Source organism: Electrona antarctica, assembly GCF_951216825.1.
Source record: "Electrona antarctica genome assembly, chromosome: 5".
In the NCBI taxonomy this organism is placed as follows: domain Eukaryota; kingdom Metazoa; phylum Chordata; class Actinopteri; order Myctophiformes; family Myctophidae; genus Electrona; species Electrona antarctica.
In genome coordinates, this window is record NC_136810.1 from 57,504,942 (window position 1) to 57,525,095 (window position 20,154).

The window sequence follows — 20,154 nt, forward strand, 5'->3', positions numbered from 1 at the left end:
AACCCATTTTGACCTGAGATCAGATTCTAAAAATGTCTTCTACATCCTGAAAGTTTTCGGAAAAAGCTATGTTTCTATGAAAGTGGTTCTTCAATTTTTCAATAGCTAAAGCATAAGATAATGCTAACACCAAAAGGGGTTCCCGCCCAGAATGGGTTAAGTCAAAAACGAGATAATATGTTGTTGTCGTTGGGTACGATTTTGTCCAAAAATTGCTGTTTTGGTGCGGCATCATAGGCGAGATAACAGGGTAACGTTGATCAAAATAATAATTATTTTTACAGCCTAATGCAATGATTTAACTCTTAAATGATGATAATAATGAATTGCATTTTATAGCGCTTTTCCAAGTGCTCAAATCGCTTTACAATGGTTCATTCGTTCATACATTGGGAGGTGAAGCGGTGAAACAGTCGACGCCAGCGTCCTCACTTCCCACATTCACACACCAATGCACACAATGATCTCATCATGTGCAGCTACCGTTCTGACCACTAGGTGGCAGCATGCAATCAGTCATACTTAAAACGCTGTGCCTTGACATTGAACCAATGTATTGTCTTGTGGCTGTTGTTGTATCTGGCTTTATGCATGTGAGGGTGTGCAACACATGTAGAGAGAGCTAGAGGCTCTGCTGTCTGTCTGATAAACCCCAGGATGGATGTGTGTTACAGTCTTGTGTTTTTGGCAATTTTTTTGTTTTAGTCATAGTCTCTTGAATAGTTTTCATTTAGTTTTAGTCACATTTTAGTCACTTGGAATGTTTTAGTGTTAGTCTAGTTTTAGTCGACTAAATATCATAAGATTTTAGTCGACTAAATCTACAGTTGATTTAGTCGACTAAAATGTAGTTTGGTGGGCCTTGATGCCGTCATGGTGTTTTTACACCTGCTGAAAATAGCCGATCTACAAGCTCACAACGCGTCACAGCGCGACGCGTTGTGAGCTTGTAGATCTGCAATTTTCAGCATGCAACCAAGTGTAAAATGACTTATACTGGATCTCTTGTCCACTAGTCCCCTTCCTAGCATTTTAGTCTAGTTTTTAATTTGTTGACGATATTGTCAGTATATATTTAGTCTTAGTTGGATGTGTGGAAACATCAATAGAAGTGTGCCTGGCTCAGAGGCACGCGCGCTTATCACATGCACTGTTAGCCCGGCCACGCCAATAAGAAGGAATGAGATGTATATCTCTGGCATAGACTTATGGCGCACGCACGCACGCACGCACGCACGCACGCACGCACGCACGCACGCACGCACGCACGCACGCACGCACGCACGCACGCACGCACGCACGCACGCACACACACACACACACACACACACACACACACACACACACAGACACACACAGGCACGTACGCACGCACACACACACACACTCTCTGTCCCTCTCTCTGTGTCCCTCTCTGTCCCTGTCACACACACACACACACACACACACACACATACAGTCATAGGAATACACTCAAAAAAAGTGTGTGTGTGTGTGTGTGTGTGTGTGTGTGTGTGTGTGTGTGTGTGTGTGTGTGTGTGTGTGTGTGTGTGTGTGTGTGTGTGTGTGTGTGTGTGTGTGTGTGTGTGTGTGTGTGTGTGTGTGTATTTGCAGCAGGATCAGTTTTCACCATAGTGATATGTTTCCATTGGCTACCATATATCAGAGTGGACTGATGGGGTCGGCGACCGGATAGCATATCAAACACATCATTGCAAAGTCGCTGCAGACCTAGTGTCGATTCCGTCAACTATAACTATGAGGAGAAATGAGGAAAACTAAATAAGAACTAAGCTATGGTGACTAAAACTAATTAAATATTAGTTTAAATTAAATATACTAACAGTTTTGTACAACAAATAAAAACTAGACAGAATGATCCAGTAGAACTAAAAAGACAAGGCATTGTATGCTTGGTTGCACGGTGAAAATACCTCACGTTGATGACCAGATCTTATGCATGCCATAAGATGCCATTGGCTGACCATGGCCAATTGCAGCGCGTGCTGCAACGTGTCTTGCATAACTTTGTCCAAAGCTGCATCATTCATAACTTTGTGGGGCACGCCATATAAAGCTGCATCCTTCATTCCAGACTGCCATCGTTGCTGAGTAATGACTCCAGTCTATAAAACGTCTGGGTTTCCGAGGCTAGCTCCAGTCTGAAGGAAAACATAACCTGACTAAGACAAAGTTCTGTGTGTTGTATGCAGACATTCTCATTATTATTAGGCTCCCCCTGTACAGCCAAAGGCAATGGATACAGCTCACAATAATATTCAGGGTAGAGAAACCTCCATATTTCAACTTTATGATTGTTGTTGACCGCCAAACTTTTGGTGGGCAAATGCGGAAGTAGAGCCTTCTTCCGGGTGCTTCAAAACGCCACTGAGCAACTCCCATTGAGATGAATAGCCTTTACAACTCTATGAGGACCCCCCCCCCCCCCCACACACACACACACACACACACACACACAAATGGCTCAGACTTTACTACTGGAGTAGAAACTAGCAATACCACAATGTACAAAATGCTCTGTTACATTCAGAGTAAAAGTCCTGCATTCAAAATGTTACTTTTACAGTTTACCGTTACAGTTCCAAAGTAAAAGTAGTCATTGAGAACTTTCACCTTTTTGAGTGGTGCAACCACTCCAAGGAACAGCAATGTCCGTGTTAACCTACCTATATGTGACTGTGTGACTATGTGACTATGAGTACCAGTAGGGGCAAAAGTGGCGCTGTTGTGCCAGAAACAGAGAGAGAGAGAGATAGTGCTGCACTGTTGCCTGCTAATGAGAGAGAGAGAGAGGGGGGAGGGTAGTTGCACCACTCAGTTCACATGGGTGTGATTTTTTTCTTCTTGAAAATAGCCAATCTTCAAGCTCAAGGGTTACAGGGAGTAAGTATGAGCAGCAGCCTGTTTCAAATTCACGTTAGCATTTTTGATTAATCCGGTGACAGCTTAATTACTCATCTGATTGATGAATGGATATGTTTTTTTTTGTCTTCCTTTTTTTTTGTTTAATTAGTCTCAATTCAATCTGGCTAATCGGACTAATTAACTAGCGTAGTAATTAGCACCTCATCATCATCATCATCATCCATATCCCCCCAACCCTTAAAACTTTCTTCTCCATAGTGTTTAATCGCTCTATGACTCTATAGATGCTATAATAAGTGCGTGTGTGCCCGTGTGCGTGCGTGCGTGCGTGCGTCTTAAGGATGCTGTCTTAAGGATGCTATTATACAGCTTGGCTACAAATGTAAACTACTTGTGTTCATATTTGCAAGCCTCGGTAATGTCCATAAATCAGTCGTGAGGGGCCTGCAGATTGCAGGCATGCCCAAGCCGAGAGCTATAAGGCATCTGAAAAATGATGTTCAGTGTCTGCAATAATTGACAATCGCCATATATGGAGAAGGCGATGCTTTCTGTACCCGTGATCTGTCTCCTGAAGCACTTGTTGTGGAGTTCTCCGAGTTTCCGCATCCATTGTTTGTGTTCAAGAATTTCTTGTTAAATGTGAATGCAAATAAAGATGGTGTGTGTGTGTGTGTGTGTGTGTGTGTGTGTGTGTGTGTGTGTGTGTGTGTGTGTGTGTGTGTGTGTGTGTGTGTGTGTGTGTGTGTGTGTGTGTGTGTGTGTGTGTGTGTGTGTGTGTGTGTGTGTGTGTGTGTGTGTGTGTGTGTGCGTGCGTGCGTGCGTGCGCGCGCGCGCGCGCGCGTGCGTGCGTGCGTGCGTGCGTGCGTGCGTGCGTGCGTGCGTGCGTGCGTGCGTGCGTGCGTACATACAGGATGTCCAGCTAGAGAAGGAGAAGGCCGTGTACAACATCTCCGGGGGATGCACCGCGATGGTGGTGCTCCACCTACTGGGGAAGCTCTATGTGGGCAACGCAGGGGACAGCAGGTAAAACAGCTCCACCTACTGGGGAAGCTCTATGTGGGCAACGCAGGCGACAGCAGGTAAAACAGCTCCACCTACTGGGGAAGCTCTATGTGGGCAACGCCGGGGACAGCAGGTAAAACAGCACCACCTACTGAGGAAGCTCTATGTGGGCAATGCCGGGGACAGCGGGTAAAACAGCACCACCTACTGGGGAAGCTCTATGTGGGCAACGCAGGGGACAGCAGGTAAAACAGCACCACCTACTGGGGAAGCTCTATGTGGGCAACGCTGGGGACAGCAGGTAAAACAGCTCCACCTGGGGCACGGTGGCACAGTTGGTAGTGCTGTCGCCTCACAGCTAGAAGGTCATGGGTTCGATTCCCGCTGGGGGCGTGTTCTCTCCTCCACGTCATCAGCACCCATACCAGAGGCGGGGTTGGCGAAAGGGCCTTTCTGTGTGGAGTTTGCATGTTCTCCCTGTGTCCCCTAGGGTAGGTACCCTCACAAAAAACATGCAGTAATCCTGGTCTCTAAACTGCCTCCCCCTGGCCAGCCGGGGCGCCTGATGGAGGGGAAAGGAACCGGTCGGAATAACGTGTTCCTTCCACGCGCTACGTCCGGCCGGGGAAACTCCCCCCTGGCAGGTGAAAAGAAGCAGCTTGGACTCCTCATGCATAGAAGGAGGCATGAGGTCAGTCCGCTGCCCCCCAGGTTGGCAGAGGAAGTGTAGCGCCCAGGATTACATTAGATAATTGACACTGGGTGAAAAAATGGGTTGCAAAATTGTGGGATAAAACTTATTAAAGAAAATACTGGACAAGGTACCGTACCTGTGTTGTTTTTAGCAGCGCATTTACATTTTAGTTTTAGTCATAGCCTTTGGAATGAAACTTAATTTAGTTTCAGTCATATTTTAGTCACCTGGAATGTTTTCGTGTTAGTCTAGTTTTAGTCGACTAAATATCATGACATTGCATGTCCCACGGTTGTCCAGAACCGCCACATAAAATGCCTCTGCCCAAACTCAGGCCTGACGCAGAATATATAGGAATAAAAGGGACACAGAGAGACAGATAAATTAAATCACCATATATGGGCATATAAGGGACACAGACAGATGGGTGGAACAGGTACGCTGACGCGGGTACAACAACGGGTATCGTATAGCCGGGAGGGGCATGGATCTCCAACTTCCATCGTTACCGACTCGGTGCTCTACAGCCGGCCACCGGTCTAGTCTGTACAATGAAGCTATGAGTATATACGGCGCTATAGAGTGCTGTGTCTATACATAAAATGTAGACATGGCGTCTAAATGACATAAAAAGTATAGCCTTAAATTCATTGCAACGCCTGTAAGGTCGTCGAGGCTAGTGCAAGTGCTACGGGAAGTGCTAAGATGGAGTCTGAAGAGGTGAATTCTCAACACGCTGGCTTTTGTAACCTGTTGAAAAATGAACTAGCCTGATATTAACCCATTTTGGGCGGGAACCCCTTTTGGGGTTTTAAGCATTATATTATACTTTAGCTATTGAAAAATAGCAGATCTACAAGCTCATAGCACGGCACCGAGTGCCGCGCTACGAGCTTGTAGGTCTGCTATTTTTGAAAAATCGTGAAAACGTGCCTCAAATCTTTGAATATTGTTACAGAGTCAACGTTTTTAAGTCAAATCGTTGCTTCTGGGGGGGTCCCTGGAACAACATATTTTAAGATGGGGGTCGGCGGCCAATTACATATACTTTTTGGGGTCCTTGACATGAAATATTGAGCACGACTGATATAAAAACATTATATTTCAGAAAACTGTCATGATTTAGAAGATTCGATGTCAGCCCTAAAATTGTTAAAGCTGTTTTAGCTTGAGCACTCATTTTAGCCTCCCCCCACCCCCACCCCTCTCTCTCTGTATTGCCCTGTCTCTCTCTCTGTATTGCCCTGTCTCTCTCTCTGTATTGCCCCCCTCTCTCTCTGTATTGCCCTGTCTCTCTCTCTGTATTGCCCCCCTCTCTCTCTGTATTGCCCTGTCTCTCAGAGCCATCATCATCCGGGCGGGGGAAGTCGTCCCCATGTCAACAGAGTTCACACCGGAGTCAGAGAGACAGCGGTTGCAGTTCCTGGTGAGACATTTTTTTTAAATAAAACATGAAAACTATAGGCCTGCGACAGTTAATCGAAGTGATCTATTTAACCCATTTAGGACTGAAACCAGTCAACGAACATTTTTCGGGGTGCATACTTAGTTTAGACTAGTCATTGGTTAGACATGGGTTAAGGTTAGGTTTAGGTGTGCTGCCCCGCGGGAGGTTAGGTTTAGGGTGAGGGTTTGAGATAGGTTGTAGTTGTAGGACTAATGACTGGTCTAATGACTGGTCTAAACTAAGTACTGCACCCACATTTTTCATCTTAGTATTAGTCGACGAAATCAACACTGGTTCCCTGTGTGTTTCTCTTCACATGGCCGAAGGCCTACATGCAGCCCCACCTGTTGGGTAACGAGTTCACCCACCTGGAGTTCCCCAGGAGGGTGCAGAGGAAGGAGGTGGGCAAGAGGATGCTCTACCGAGACTTCACCATGTCGGGATGGTGGGTTCAATCATTCAATTAGACTTCACCATGTCGGGATGGTGGGTTCAATCATTCAATTAGACTTCACCATGTCGGGATGGTGGGTTCAATCATTCAATTAGACTTCACCATGTCAGGATGGTGGGTTCAATCATTCAATTAGACTTCACCATGTCAGGATGGTGGGTTCAATCATTCAATTAGACTTCACCATGTCAGGATGGTGGGTTCAATCATTCAATTAGACTTCACCATGTCGGGATGGTGGGTTCAATCATTCAATTAGACTTCACCATGTCGGGATGGTGGGTTCAATCATTCAATTAGACGTTTTAGACAGACTTCACCATGTCGGGATGGTGGGTTCAATCATTACATTATACGTTTTAGACAGAGACTTCACCATGTCGGGATGGTGGGTTCAATCATTCAATTAAACAGCACTGTTTGCAAATGTAGCTAGATTTGTTGGCCACAAAGACAATTTAGACAAAACTTGCTGCTGCCTGCTAATGGAGCTTGTATAGGCTAATTATTTTTCGGGGAAATTGCAGATAGTTGAGTGGACCAGTTGCCAGTCTTGCCAGAACAGATATGGTGACTTTGTAAATCTGAAAAACGGTATTAACACCAGAAGTGGAGCTTTTCAAAGTCTTTCTCAACCGTCCAGTTCTGTAAACATTCTCCTATTAAGCAGGCAGCTTTTTGTTTCGCTTGTAAGCTATTCAGGACCTGAATAGCCTTTTTCAGGAAGGTATGATATGCGTGGTCCATCAATCATCTGTTTGGCTGTTGAATACAATATAAGAAAATGCATGAAACAGCATCGTTTATCAGACGGAGCATTCCGTCAGAAGCGGAAGCTAGTTAGATTCCTTATGGCGGAACGTTACGTCTGAAGCAGTATGTCTGTTAATTTACGAAAACAACACAAAACAAATAAGGAGATATAAGAGGTTTCTGCCCGACATCAACAATATACACTATACCACTACTGTGCACGTGGCGTGAGGCAGCTTGATGTACATTGTACAAGTACACCCCCTGGACATGACGCACAAGACAAGTACACCCCCTGGACATGACTCACAAGACAAGTACACCCCCTGGACATGACTCACAAGACAAGTACACCCCCTGGACATGACTCACAAGACAAGTACACCCCCTGGACATGACTCACAAGACAAGTACACCCCCTGGACATGACGCACAAGACAAGTACATACCCTGGACAATGGCCATTATTCTAATCAGTGGCGTTTCCAGGAATTACATTTTGGGCAGGCAAGATGTGTTAATTGTCGTCGTCCTAAAGGTTTTCAAAGAGATATACCTGCGTGACAGTATAGTCTACAAAGGCTGAAATTTAAGGCATGCATTTGCATTCCAATGGGAGATTGAGGGGCACGCTCTATACGCGCAACGGCCCATCCGCTGTCCACTAATAGTTCTCAGGTCTTGTTTTTGTCAGTGTATGGATTTTGGCCAGGCAGAAAATGAACTTGGACATGAGGCGGCCGCCTTATTGTAGATACGCCACTGATTCTGACGTCGCAGAGACTCGGACCCAATCCAGCTGAGTGCCAAGCAGGGAGGTATTGGGTTCCATTTTTATAGTCTTTGGTATGATCCTCAGTGGTGTGCACAGATTGACACTAGGGGGTGCTAGAGCACCACCTGCCCTTGCCCTCTAGACAGCAATGTGCCCCTTTGAGAAAAAAAAAGGGAAAAAAAAAAATTTGTTGTACAGTGTACACTACAGTATGTGGACCATGGTGACATTGATACATTCTTGATAAAAAAAGCTTCTAATATGTTATTTATGCCCCAAAAGAACCCTCGACCTCCCCAATCTCAGGGCAGACACTCGTGGGATGACGATACTGGACAGAAACCGCCTTGCAAGCAAACGCTATTCCTGTAGCATCAAAATCCCTCGGTTCCAGTTTCCACACGCTGTGAGGCAGCTAGATCTCTGCCTGCATTGTGCTGCTTGGCTGGCTGCAATCAGCGTTGCCAGATTTGGAGGCAGATACAAGCAACCTGCTGCGTTGTTTAAAAAAAATAAAAAATAGGCCTGTTTTATGAACATATAGGTTTTTTACTGCATTCTATTTTTCCCCAGATGTAATGCATTTTTTTTAATATGTTCATCATGCTTCTTTTTATTGATAATCTGTATGTATCGCAATGGACAAACTTCCTTTGGGATTAATAAAGTATCTATATCTATCTATCTACCAGGACTACAATCCCAAAAGACGCAACTATAGGTCACATGAGCTCTTTAAAACTAGTATAGCCTATATATATATATTGGCTATTTGAAGTCAGATCGTGATGCAACACATTGTGAGCTTGTAGATCTGCTATTTTCATAATACAATTTTTTGATAAATTGAATATTTTTGAAACAACACAAATCTGGTACGATATTTTCAGATGTTTGAGAACCACTGGTTTATTATAAAAACATCATGGAAGCAAGTCCCAAATAAGATACTGCACTTTAGAAAACAAGCGCCAACAAACCCACATGCAACCACCAAAATGTACACGGCAAATTCACAGAAGAACAAACCCCCAAAGTCCCTTAGAATGAGCAAGACGTGGCAACCCTGTCTGCAGTGCAGTGCACAGCGATAGTCTTCACTCTGCACGCCGTTAAAAAAGTGCTGAGCGCGGCAGTACCGCGCCTTGGGCCCGAGGTGGAAACATATGGTCTCTCTGAGTGGGACCAGAACCGTTCCGGTCCCTCGTAATCGGCTTTAGTTTTATGCCATCATCGACGGACACTGTGTACTAAACGCCAGACCTCAAGTTTAACCCGTTTAGACCCGAGCACGATTCTTTAAAAAATGTCTTCTAAATCCTAAAAAAAAATGTTTCTATGTCAGTGGTGCTAAACCTTTTTCATGTCAAGGACCCCCAGAATTATATGTAATTGGCCGCCGACCCCCCCATCTGAAAATATGTTGTTTCCAGGGAACCTCCCCATGCAGAAGCAACGATTTGAGTTAAAAAACGTTCACTCTGAAAGAATATATATATATTCAAAGATTTGCGTCACATTTTATAGATTTTTCAAAAATAGCAGACCTACAAGCTCGTAGCGCGGCACTCGGTGCCGCGCTATGAGCTTGTAGATCTGCTATTTTTCAATAGCTAAAGTATAACATAATGCTTTAGAACACCAAAAGCTGGGTTTCCCGCCCAGAATGGGTTAATAAGCAGGGGAAAGAATGAAGGCACTGGAGCGTTTTATTCAACGTTTCAATGTCAATGCATCTCTGACAGGTCATAATGAAGATGCATCGACATGGAAACTATGTACTGTATGCGTGTCCTCCTGTGTCCTGCTCCTGAGACAGACAGACAGACAGCAGTTAACACCCCAATAGCCCAGGACAGTTAACACCCCAATAGCCCAGGACAGTTAACACCCCAATAGCCCAGGACAGTTAACACCCCAATAGCCCAGGACAGTTAACACCCCAATAGCCCAGGACGAAGTTCACCGTCCTTTCTATTAGTAACGCCCGACGCACCAAGGCAAAGTTTTATCCAAAAGACAAAGTGTATTGATATGAAAACGGATCGCATCGCTCCACAGCCTGGGAGCGCCTGTTGCGCAATCCTCGATGTTGAGATGTCATCGAAAATGTCCCCACGAATGAGGCACGGTCGAGCTCCCTTTGTTCTCAGTTAAGCGTGTATTTTAATAGAATTAAACGCAGTACACATCAGTCGTTGATTTTGACAGCAAAATTTAGATTTTAGTTTTAGTCATAGTCGCTTGAATAGTTTTCATTTAGTTTTAGTCACATTTTAGTCACCTGGAATGTTCTAGTGTCAGTCTAGTTTTAGTCGACTAAATATCAAAAGATTTTTGTCAACTAAATCTACAGTTGATTTAGTCGACTAAAATGTGTTTTGGTGGGAGGTGTGTGCATGAGTGGGTCAAGTAGCCAAAAACTGTACTCTTATGTAAAATAATATTATTACTTTTAAAATAATATTGACTCCAGTATCATGTAAAAGTAGTCATTAAAATAACTAAGAAAATAATTAGGAAAGTTTCTAGTGAAAAAGAGTACTCAAGTTCTGAATTACTTCACGATTCATTTATTGTTTAAATAATCCAAATGTCCTTGAAATGTTAAATATATAAATTATGCTTGTCCAAGAGAAATATAGACAATTGTCATTGTCTCTCTCTCTCTGTCTCTAGGGCGTATAAAACCATTGTCTCTCTCTCGCTCTGTCTCTAGGGCGTATAAAACCATTGTCTCTCTCTCTGTCTCTAGGGCGTATAAAACCATTGTCTCTCTCTCTGTCTCTAGGGCGTATAAAACCATTGTCTCTCTCTCTGTCTCTAGGGCGTATAAAACCATTGTCTCTCTCTCTGTCTCTAGGGCGTATAAAACCATTGTCTCTCTCTCTCTGTCTCTAGGGCGTATAAAACCATTGTCTCTCTCTCTCTGTCTCTAGGGCGTATAAAACCATTGTCTCTCTCTCTGTCTCTAGGGCGTATAAAACCATTGTCTCTCTCTGTCTCTAGGGCGTATAAAACCATTGTCTCTCTCTCTGTCTCTAGGGCGTATAAAACCATTGTCTCTCTGTCTCTAGGGCGTATAAAACCATTGTCTCTCTCTGTCTCTAGGGCATATAAAACCATTGTCTCTCTGTCTCTAGGGCATATAAAACCATTGTCTCTCTCTCTGTCTCTAGGGCGTATAAAACCATTGTCTCTCTGTCTCTAGGGCGTATAAAACCATTGTCTCTCTCTGTCTCTAGGGCATATAAAACCATTGTCTCTCTCTCTGTCTCTAGGGCGTATAAAACCATTGTCTCTCTCTCTGTCTCTAGGGCGTATAAAACCATTGTCTCTCTCTCTGTCTCTAGGGCGTATAAAACCATTGTCTCTCTCTCTGTCTCTAGGGCGTATAAAACCATTGTCTCTCTGTCTCTAGGGCGTATAAAACCATTGTCTCTCTCTGTCTCTAGGGCGTATAAAACCATTGTCTCTCTCTCTGTCTCTAGGGCGTATAAAACCATTGTCTCTCTCTCTGTCTCTAGGGCGTATAAAACCATTGTCTCTCTCTCTCTGTCTCTAGGGCGTATAAAACCATTGTCTCTCTCTCTGTCTCTAGGGCGTATAAAACCATTGTCTCTCTCTCTGTCTCTAGGGCGTATAAAACCATTGTCTCTCTGTCTCTAGGGCGTATAAAACCATTGTCTCTCTCTGTCTCTAGGGCATATAAAACCATTGTCTCTCTCTCTGTCTCTAGGGCGTATAAAACCATTGTCTCTCTCTGTCTCTAGGGCGTATAAAACCATTGTCTCTCTCTGTCTCTAGGGCATATAAAACCATTGTCTCTCTCTCTGTCTCTAGGGCGTATAAAACCATTGTCTCTCTCTCTGTCTCTAGGGCGTATAAAACCATTGTCTCTCTCTGTCTCTAGGGCATATAAAACCATTGTCTCTCTCTCTGTCTCTAGGGCATATAAAACCATTGTCTCTCTCTGTCTCTAGGGCATATAAAACCATTGTCTCTCTCTCTGTCTCTAGGGCATATAAAACCATTGTCTCTCTCTCTGTCTCTAGGGCGTATAAAACCATTGTCTCTCTCTCTGTCTCTAGGGCATATAAAACCATTGTCTCTCTCTCTGTCTCTAGGGCGTATAAAACCATTGTCTCTCTCTCTGTCTCTAGGGCGTATAAAACCATTGTCTCTCTCTCTGTCTCTAGGGCGTATAAAACCATTGTCTCTCTGTCTCTAGGGCGTATAAAACCATTGTCTCTCTCTGTCTCTAGGGCATATAAAACCATTGTCTCTCTCTCTGTCTCTAGGGCGTATAAAACCATTGTCTCTCTCTCTGTCTCTAGGGCGTATAAAACCATTGTCTCTCTCTCTGTCTCTAGGGCATATAAAACCATTGTCTCTCTCTGTCTCTAGGGCATATAAAACCATTGTCTCTCTCTGTCTCTAGGGCATATAAAACCATTGTCTCTCTCTCTGTCTCTAGGGCATATAAAACCATTGTCTCTCTCTCTGTCTCTAGGGCATATAAAACCATTGTCTCTCTCTCTGTCTCTAGGGCGTATAAAACCATTGTCTCTCTCTCTGTCTCTAGGGCGTATAAAACCATTGTCTCTCTCTCTGTCTCTAGGGCATATAAAACCATTGTCTCTCTCTGTCTCTAGGGCATATAAAACCATTGTCTCTCTCTCTGTCTCTAGGGCGTATAAAACCATTGTCTCTCTCTCTCTGTCTCTAGGGCGTATAAAACCATTGTCTCTCTCTCTGTCTCTAGGGCATATAAAACCATTGTCTCTCTCTCTCTCTCCATCTCTAGGGCATATAAAACCATTGTCTCTCTCTCTCCATCTCTAGGGCGTATAAAACCATTGTCTCTCTCTCTCTGTCTCTAGGGCGTATAAAACCATTGTCTCTCTCTCTCTGTCTCTAGGGCGTATAAAACCATTGTCTCTCTGTCTCTAGGGCGTATAAAACCATTGTCTCTCTCTGTCTCTCCATCTCTAGGGCATATAAAACCATTGTCTCTCTCTCCATCTCTAGGGCATATAAAACCATTGTCTCTCTCTCTCTGTCTCTATGGCATATAAAACCATTGTCTCTCTCTCTCTCTCCATCTCTAGGGCATATAAAACCATTGTCTCTCTCTCCATCTCTAGGGCATATAAAACCATTGTCTCTCTCTCTCTCTCCATCTCTAGGGCATATAAAACCATTGTCTCTCTCTCTCTCCATCTCTAGGGCATATAAAACCATTGTCTCTCTCTCTCTCTCTCCATCTCTAGGGCATATAAAACCATTGTCTCTCTCTCTCCATCTCTAGGGCATATAAAACCATTGTCTCTCTCTCTCTCCATCTCTAGGGCATATAAAACCATTGTCTCTCTCTCTCTCTCCATCTCTAGGGCATATAAAACCATAGATGACGATGACCTGAAGTTCCCTCTGATCTACGGCGAAGGGAAGAAGGTAAAGCACCACAAGAGAAAAGTACCAGATCATCAAGGCGTTTTTATTTTTAAATATCCTGAAAAGTAACAGTTTTGGACATGAGTTTATTGTTATGAAAACCGATCGCATCGATCCACAGCCTGGGAGCGCATGTTGCGCAACAGTGGGACGTCATCGAAAAAGTTCCCCCGGGCCCCTGTTTAGCCGACGACAACGAAAATCTTAAAACGTTAATAACTCGCGATCCATCCCGTCCAATTCTAAGAAAAGATCCTGTGTTAGTCTAGACGGGCCCACCCGCTGTCCAGTCGCTAGTCGCGTTAGATTTAATCATGCCTCCCGTTGTTGTCGATTGCCGTTAAAAGTGTTTTGGCTACATTTAGCTGCTCCAGCCACATCCGGTATAACTTCCGGTCCGTCGGTAAAAGTGCTCCGTTGCTATAAATCGCAATTGATTTAATGGATTAAATAACCCCGGGCGATCGGAGTGTTATCAGCCACATATGAAAGCAAAGGTCCCGGGGCTCGTCAGGGCAACGGTTTTGGTGACATTTAGCATCTCATCCCAATGACACTATTTGAAAAGGTCACAGAGGAGGTTCACTACCCCCTCTAGACCGGAGACGGAGAAGAATATCCTCCATGTCCAAAAACGGATACTTTTCAGGAAATGGTGGGGCATTCAAAGTTTGACATGCAGAGACACATGGAGAATGCGAGGTTTCCTGCCCTACAACGCCGACATTGTCGCGTGGAAACCTCGCGTAAGAATATATAGGACGTTAATTTACACCAAAAACAAAAAAGAAACACAAAGTTAAAATATGGAATAAGGTTTCTGCCTGACAGCAACGAACAAAGCGTGTCTTTTCACTGATAACTAGAGCAGATGTGGACCCAATGGTGTGTCCACATCTGCCGGCACAAGTACCTGTAGGTCTACTGGTTTGTGGGGCTTTACCCCCTGGCACAGTGGACCCTGTGTGGGGCTTCACCCCCCTGGCACAGTGGGGCCTGTGTGGGGCTTTACCCCCTGGCACAGTGGGGCCTGTGTGGGGCTTTACCCCCTGGCACAGTGTGGGCCTGTGTGGGGCTTCACCCCCTGGCACAGTGGGGCCTGTGTGGGGCTTCACCCCCTGGCACAGTGGGGCCTGTGTGGGGCTTTACCCCCTGGTACAGTGGGGCCTGTGTGGGGCTTTACCCCCTGGCACAGTGGGGCCTGTGTGGGGCTTCACCCCCTGGCACAGTGGGGCCTGTGTGGGGCTTTACCCCCTGGCACAGTGGGGCCTGTGTGGGGCTTTACCCCCTGGCACAGTGGGGGCCTGTGTGGGGCTTTACCCCCTGGCACAGTGGACACTGTGTGGGGCTTTACCCACCTGGCACAGTGGGGGCCTGTGTGGGGCTTTACCCCCTGGCACAGTGGGGCCTGTGTGGGGCTTTACCCCCTGGCACAGTGTGGGCCTGTGTGGGGCTTTACCACCTGCACAGTGGGGCCTGTGTGGGGCTTTACCCCCCTGACACAGTGGGGCCTGTGTGGGGCTTTACCCCCTGACACAGTGGGGCCTGTGTGGGGCTTTACCCCCTGGTACAGTGGGGCCTGTGTGGGGCTTTACCCCCTGGCACAGTGGGGCCTGTGTGGGGCTTCACCCCCTGGCACAGTGGGGCCTGTGTGGGGCTTTACCCCCTGGCACAGTGGGGCCTGTGTGGGGCTTTACCCCCTGGCACAGTGGGGGCCTGTGTGGGGCTTTACCCCCTGGCACAGTGGACACTGTGTGGGGCTTTACCCACCTGGCACAGTGGGGCCTGTGTGGGGCTTTACCCCCTGGCACAGTGGGGGCCTGTGTGGGGCTTTACCCCCTGGCACAGTGGGGCCTGTGTGGGGCTTTACCCCCTGGCACAGTGTGGGCCTGTGTGGGGCTTTACCCCCTGGCATAGTGGGGCCTGTGTGGGGCTTTACCCCCCTGGCATAGTGGGGCCTGTGTGGGGCTTTACCCCCTGGCACAGTGTGGGCCTGTGTGGGGCTTTACCCCCTGGCACAGTGTGGGCCTGTGTGCCCACATGGAGCTCTGCTCGCTTTGATGTGGGGCGATGCGGAGACGGCTGGATAGAGCAAGGCTTTGTGCAGGAGAGAGAGAGATAGAGAGAGAGAGGCCAGAGCACATCAAAGCTGCGGCACACATGGCCCTGCATGTTTCTATGTCAGTGGTTCTCAAACATTTTCCTGTCAAGGACCCCCAAACATATATGTAATTGGCCGCCAACCCCCCATCTGAAAATATGTTGTTCCAGGACCCCCCCCAGAAGCAAAGATTTGCGTTAAAAACGTTCGCTCCGAAAGAATATATATTCAAAGATTTGCACCACATTTTCACGACTTTAAAAAAATAGCAGATCTACAAGCTCGTAGCGCGCCACTTGGTGGCGCGCTACGAGCTTGTAGATCTGCTGTTTTATTGAAGGGGGTGGTAGTGAGAGTGAAAGGACTTGTCCGACAGTAAAAACAGAGAGATGTCACCGTGGCGAATGACGTAATGTTGTAGTTTTCTAACCCTTAAAAAACTACACCGCGGTGATAAGCTATCACCTGATACTGGAGTATATGAATGCAGCTTTAGTCTGCTCTGCTCCACTGTGCTTTAGTTCAAAAACAAACACTGGCATTTCACAGATTCACAGTAAGTCAAATGCTACTGTATGTGTGCAACCTACCCGTTTTAAATGTGTGTTAAATGTGTGTTAAAAAGGCAGACAGAATCAGAAGCAAACTCATTCGGCGTGCAAATGAACCAGGCGGTGTCTGAGCGTGAGACCCAGGGGGGGAATCGGGAATACGATGATTATTAAGGACTTGCAAAGTGGGCAGGTTGTTGGGAGATGTGTGTAACGGCTTGGTTTCACAAGCCAATCAGTTGACGAAATTGTCAATACATTTAGTCTTAGTTTTAGTCATCATAGCTTAGTTGTCATTTAGTTTCCATTTAGTTTTCGTCAGTGAAAAAAGGTAGTCGACGAACATTTTTCATCTTAGTTTTAGTCGACAAAAACAACACTGGTTGTTGGGAGATGTTGTGTAACGCCGTGGTTCCACAGTGTCGTGAGCAATATCTTTCTCTTCCGTTAAATAATGGCCCCATTTGAGCTCATGTTTCATGTGCCTAAAATGCTGTGTATCCTCTCCTCTGCTCTGAGCCATATCCTGGGTCTTCGGGAATAATTGTCAAACCAGAGAGAGTTTTTAAGGCCTATATTTCCTCCTAATTCTAAATAATGCTCATTGGGTTATTAATATTATATCCCTGATTTTCGTCTTCTAAAAACGGTACGGTACATATTTAATAAGTCGTCGCTGTCGAGTGGAAACCTCATAAAATGATGGTACTAAACTGTTACCGTTCATGATTCAAAAATAGCAAAAGTAGCATATGTATATGTGTATATATCCCTCCATCCCTACTCCCGTGTGTGACAGGCTCGTTATGAAGTGTCACACCTGTGCTGCTGTGTGACAGGCAGTGTTGTTTTTGGCAGCACATTTAGATTTTAGTTTTAGTCATAGTCTCTTGAATAGTTTTCATTTAGTTTTAGTCACATTGTAGTCACCTGGAATGTCTTAGTGTTAGTCTAGATTTAGTCGACTAAATGTCATAAGATTTTAGTCGATTAAATCTACAGTTGATTTAGTCGACTAAAATGTATTTTGGTGGGCCTTGATGCCGTCGTAATGGCTGATTTTACACTTGCTGAAAATAGCCGATCTACAAGCTCACGACGTGTTGCGCGTTGTGTGCTTGTAGATCTGCTATTTTCAGCATGTAACCAAGTGTAAATTGACTTATACTGGATCTCTTGTCCACTAGTCCCTTCCTAGCATTTTAGTCTAGTTTTTATCTGTTGACAAGATTGTCAATACATTTAGTCTTAGTTTTAGTCATCATAGCTTAGTTTCAATTTAGTTTCCATTTAGTTTTTTGTCAGTGAAAAAAGGTAGTCGACGAACATTCTTCGTCTGTTTTAGTCGACAAAAACAACACTGGTGACAGGCTCGTTATGAACTGTCACACCTGTGCTGCTGTGTGACAGGCTCGTTATGAAGTGTCTCACCTGTGCTGCTGTGTGACAGGCTCGTTATGAACTGTCACACCTGTGCTGCTGTGTGACAGGCTCGTTATGAACTGTCACACCTGTGCTGCTGTGTGACAGGCTCGTTATGAAGTGTCTCACCTGTGCTGCTGTGTGACAGGCTCGTTATGAAGTGTCTCACCTGTGCTGCTGTGTGACAGGCTCGTTATGAACTGTCACACCTGTGCTGCTGTGTGACAGCCTCGCTATGAAGTGTGACACCTGTGCTGCTGTGTGACAGGCTCGTTATGAACTGTCTCACCTGTGCTGCTGTGTGACAGGCTCGTTATGAACTGTCTCACCTGTGCTGCTGTGTGACAGGCTCGTTATGAACTGTCACACCTGTGCTGCTGTGTGACAGCCTCGCTATGAAGTGTGACACCTGTGCTGCTGTGTGACAGGCTCGTTATGAACTGTCACACCTGTGCTGCTGTGTGACAGCCTCGTTATGAAGTGTTGCACCTGTGCTGCTGTGTGACAGGCTCGTGTGCTGGCCACCATTGGAGTCACCAGAGGATTGGGAGACCAGGAGCTCAAAGTGCACGACTCCAACATCTACATCAAGCCTTTCCTCTCCTGCTGTCCTGAGGTACTCTACGTTCACTGTGCGTGTGTGTGTGTGTGTGTGCGGTGGTTCTCAACCTTTTTCTTTGATCGCAGCTGACCACTTGACCACGCGGCAGTTTCACAGCATGTTTATTTTAATGATCAAATAGGCCATTTTTCACGTTTTTAATTTAATCGGTTTTTTTGCCCCTTTTTTTATTTTTCTTCTCCTTTTTAATGTTGTACTATACTAGGATTATCTACAAGCTCACAACATCGTCCATGTAGACCGGCTATTTTAACTATTTGAAAGAAAAATAAACCCCTTGTTGATTAAAAAGGGAACATTCCCTGCGTTTGGCGATGACGCAGCGCTGACGGATGCCCGATGGCCGCAGTGGAGCCCCGGCGTTAGGCGTCGTACAAGATGGGGCCCATATGTGACCAGATTTGACTGAGGACACTGCCATTGGATTTTTGTTCATGTCATATGAAAGCAGGGAATCATAGCTTCAAATTGACATATTGGTTGTTCAGTTTGACCCACCAGTTTTGGAGATATGGCTTCTAGAGTAATGTCTTGCAGAGACACAGCGAGTTGAGAAAACAGGCTTGAAAGGTTCACTTCTGTGGACTCTTAACATTACACCTAAAGCATTTATTTCATATTTGCATGTCGATTTCAGCTCTGACATTGATCTAGTATATGTGAAGAGTCTGCCTGTGCTATTAATTGGATAAGAAATAATAATAATTTCAGTTTTTCTCCTCTGCATGGTGAAAAGCTGGAGGCTGCAAGATGGCAGCCCCTCAGTCAAATCTGGTCACATATAGTCTCTATCAACAGTGAAATATGTGACCAGATTTGACTGAGAGACTGCCATCGCGCAAATTCCAGCTTTTCACCAGAGGAGAAAAAAACGTTTTTATTTATTTCAACATTTTTTTCAAAATGAGTTTATAGCACAGGCAGACTCTTCACATACTAGAGCATGTCTGAAATAAGTGTCAGAGCTGAAATTGACATATAAATATGAAATAAATGCTTAAAAATGTAGCTAGGTGTAATGTTAGAGACCACAGAAGTGAACCTTTCAAGCCTGTTTTCTCAATTCGCTGTTTTCTGTAAGACATTACTCTATAAGCCACATCTCCAAAACTGGTGGGTCAAACTGAACAACCAATATGTCAATTTGAAGCTATGATTCCCTGCTTTCATATGACATGAAAAAAACGAAAATTCAAAAAAAATTCAATGGCAGTCCCTCAGTCAAATGTAGTCACATAATTATGTACAGTGGCTGGACCTCAACCTCAACCCCAAGTTGTTGCTGCGGGAAGCACGGCTGCATTAACATTCTGCACCAAGAAGCATCCCCTACAACCCAGCTCTTTCCCCCCTGCCTGCCGTCTTGTGATACTTATAATGCATTATTCCCTTGATCTTTAATTCATCTGCGTCCGAGTTCACTCACGGTTGACTTTACTTATACTTTGAGGTTTCTCTCAACTTTTTACCCCCTTGGCTTCGATCACAGAGATTTTTTTGCCAGTTTGCCAGGACAGATGCTATGAAAACACCACAAGCTATAATTTGCATTTTGGAAGTCTAAACTCAGTGATTGTCAATCTTTTTAATTTCAGAAAAGAAGAAAGAAACATTTTATTTTAGCGGGAACCCTTTTTGGTGTTAGCTATTGAAAAATAGCAGATCTACAAGCTCATAGCGTGCCACCGAGTGGCGCGCTACGAGCTTGTGGGTCTGCTATTTTTGAAAAACCGAAGAACGACTGACATAGAAACATAGCTTTTTCAGAAAACTGTCATTTTCAAAAAGACATTTTTAGAATCTGATCTCAGGTCAAAATGGGTACCGTTAACCAAAACATTTTAGTAATGGTTGTCCCATCCTGTCCTCCTCCAGGTCAAAGTGTTTTAGTAATGGTTGTCCCATCCTCCTGTCCTCCTGTCCTCCAGGTCAAAGTGTTGTAGTAATGGTTGTCCCATCCTCCTGTCCTCCTCCAGGTCAAAGTGTT

The 20,154-nt window shown here is 45.1% G+C and overlaps 1 protein-coding gene across 1 annotated transcript in view; it reads left to right on the forward strand.

The window, feature by feature from the left end:
• LOC306923545 (protein phosphatase 1H-like) overlaps positions 1–20,154 on the forward strand; it is a 104,227-nt gene that overhangs the window by 75,719 nt on the left and 8,354 nt on the right. The window contains exons 5-9 of the mRNA XM_079501715.1: positions 3,800–3,912; positions 5,927–6,011; positions 6,359–6,477; positions 13,408–13,471; positions 18,054–18,161. Coding sequence (XP_079357841.1) covers positions 3,800–3,912; positions 5,927–6,011; positions 6,359–6,477; positions 13,408–13,471; positions 18,054–18,161 — 489 coding nt within the window. The remainder of the gene's footprint in view (positions 1–3,799; positions 3,913–5,926; positions 6,012–6,358; positions 6,478–13,407; positions 13,472–18,053; positions 18,162–20,154) is intronic.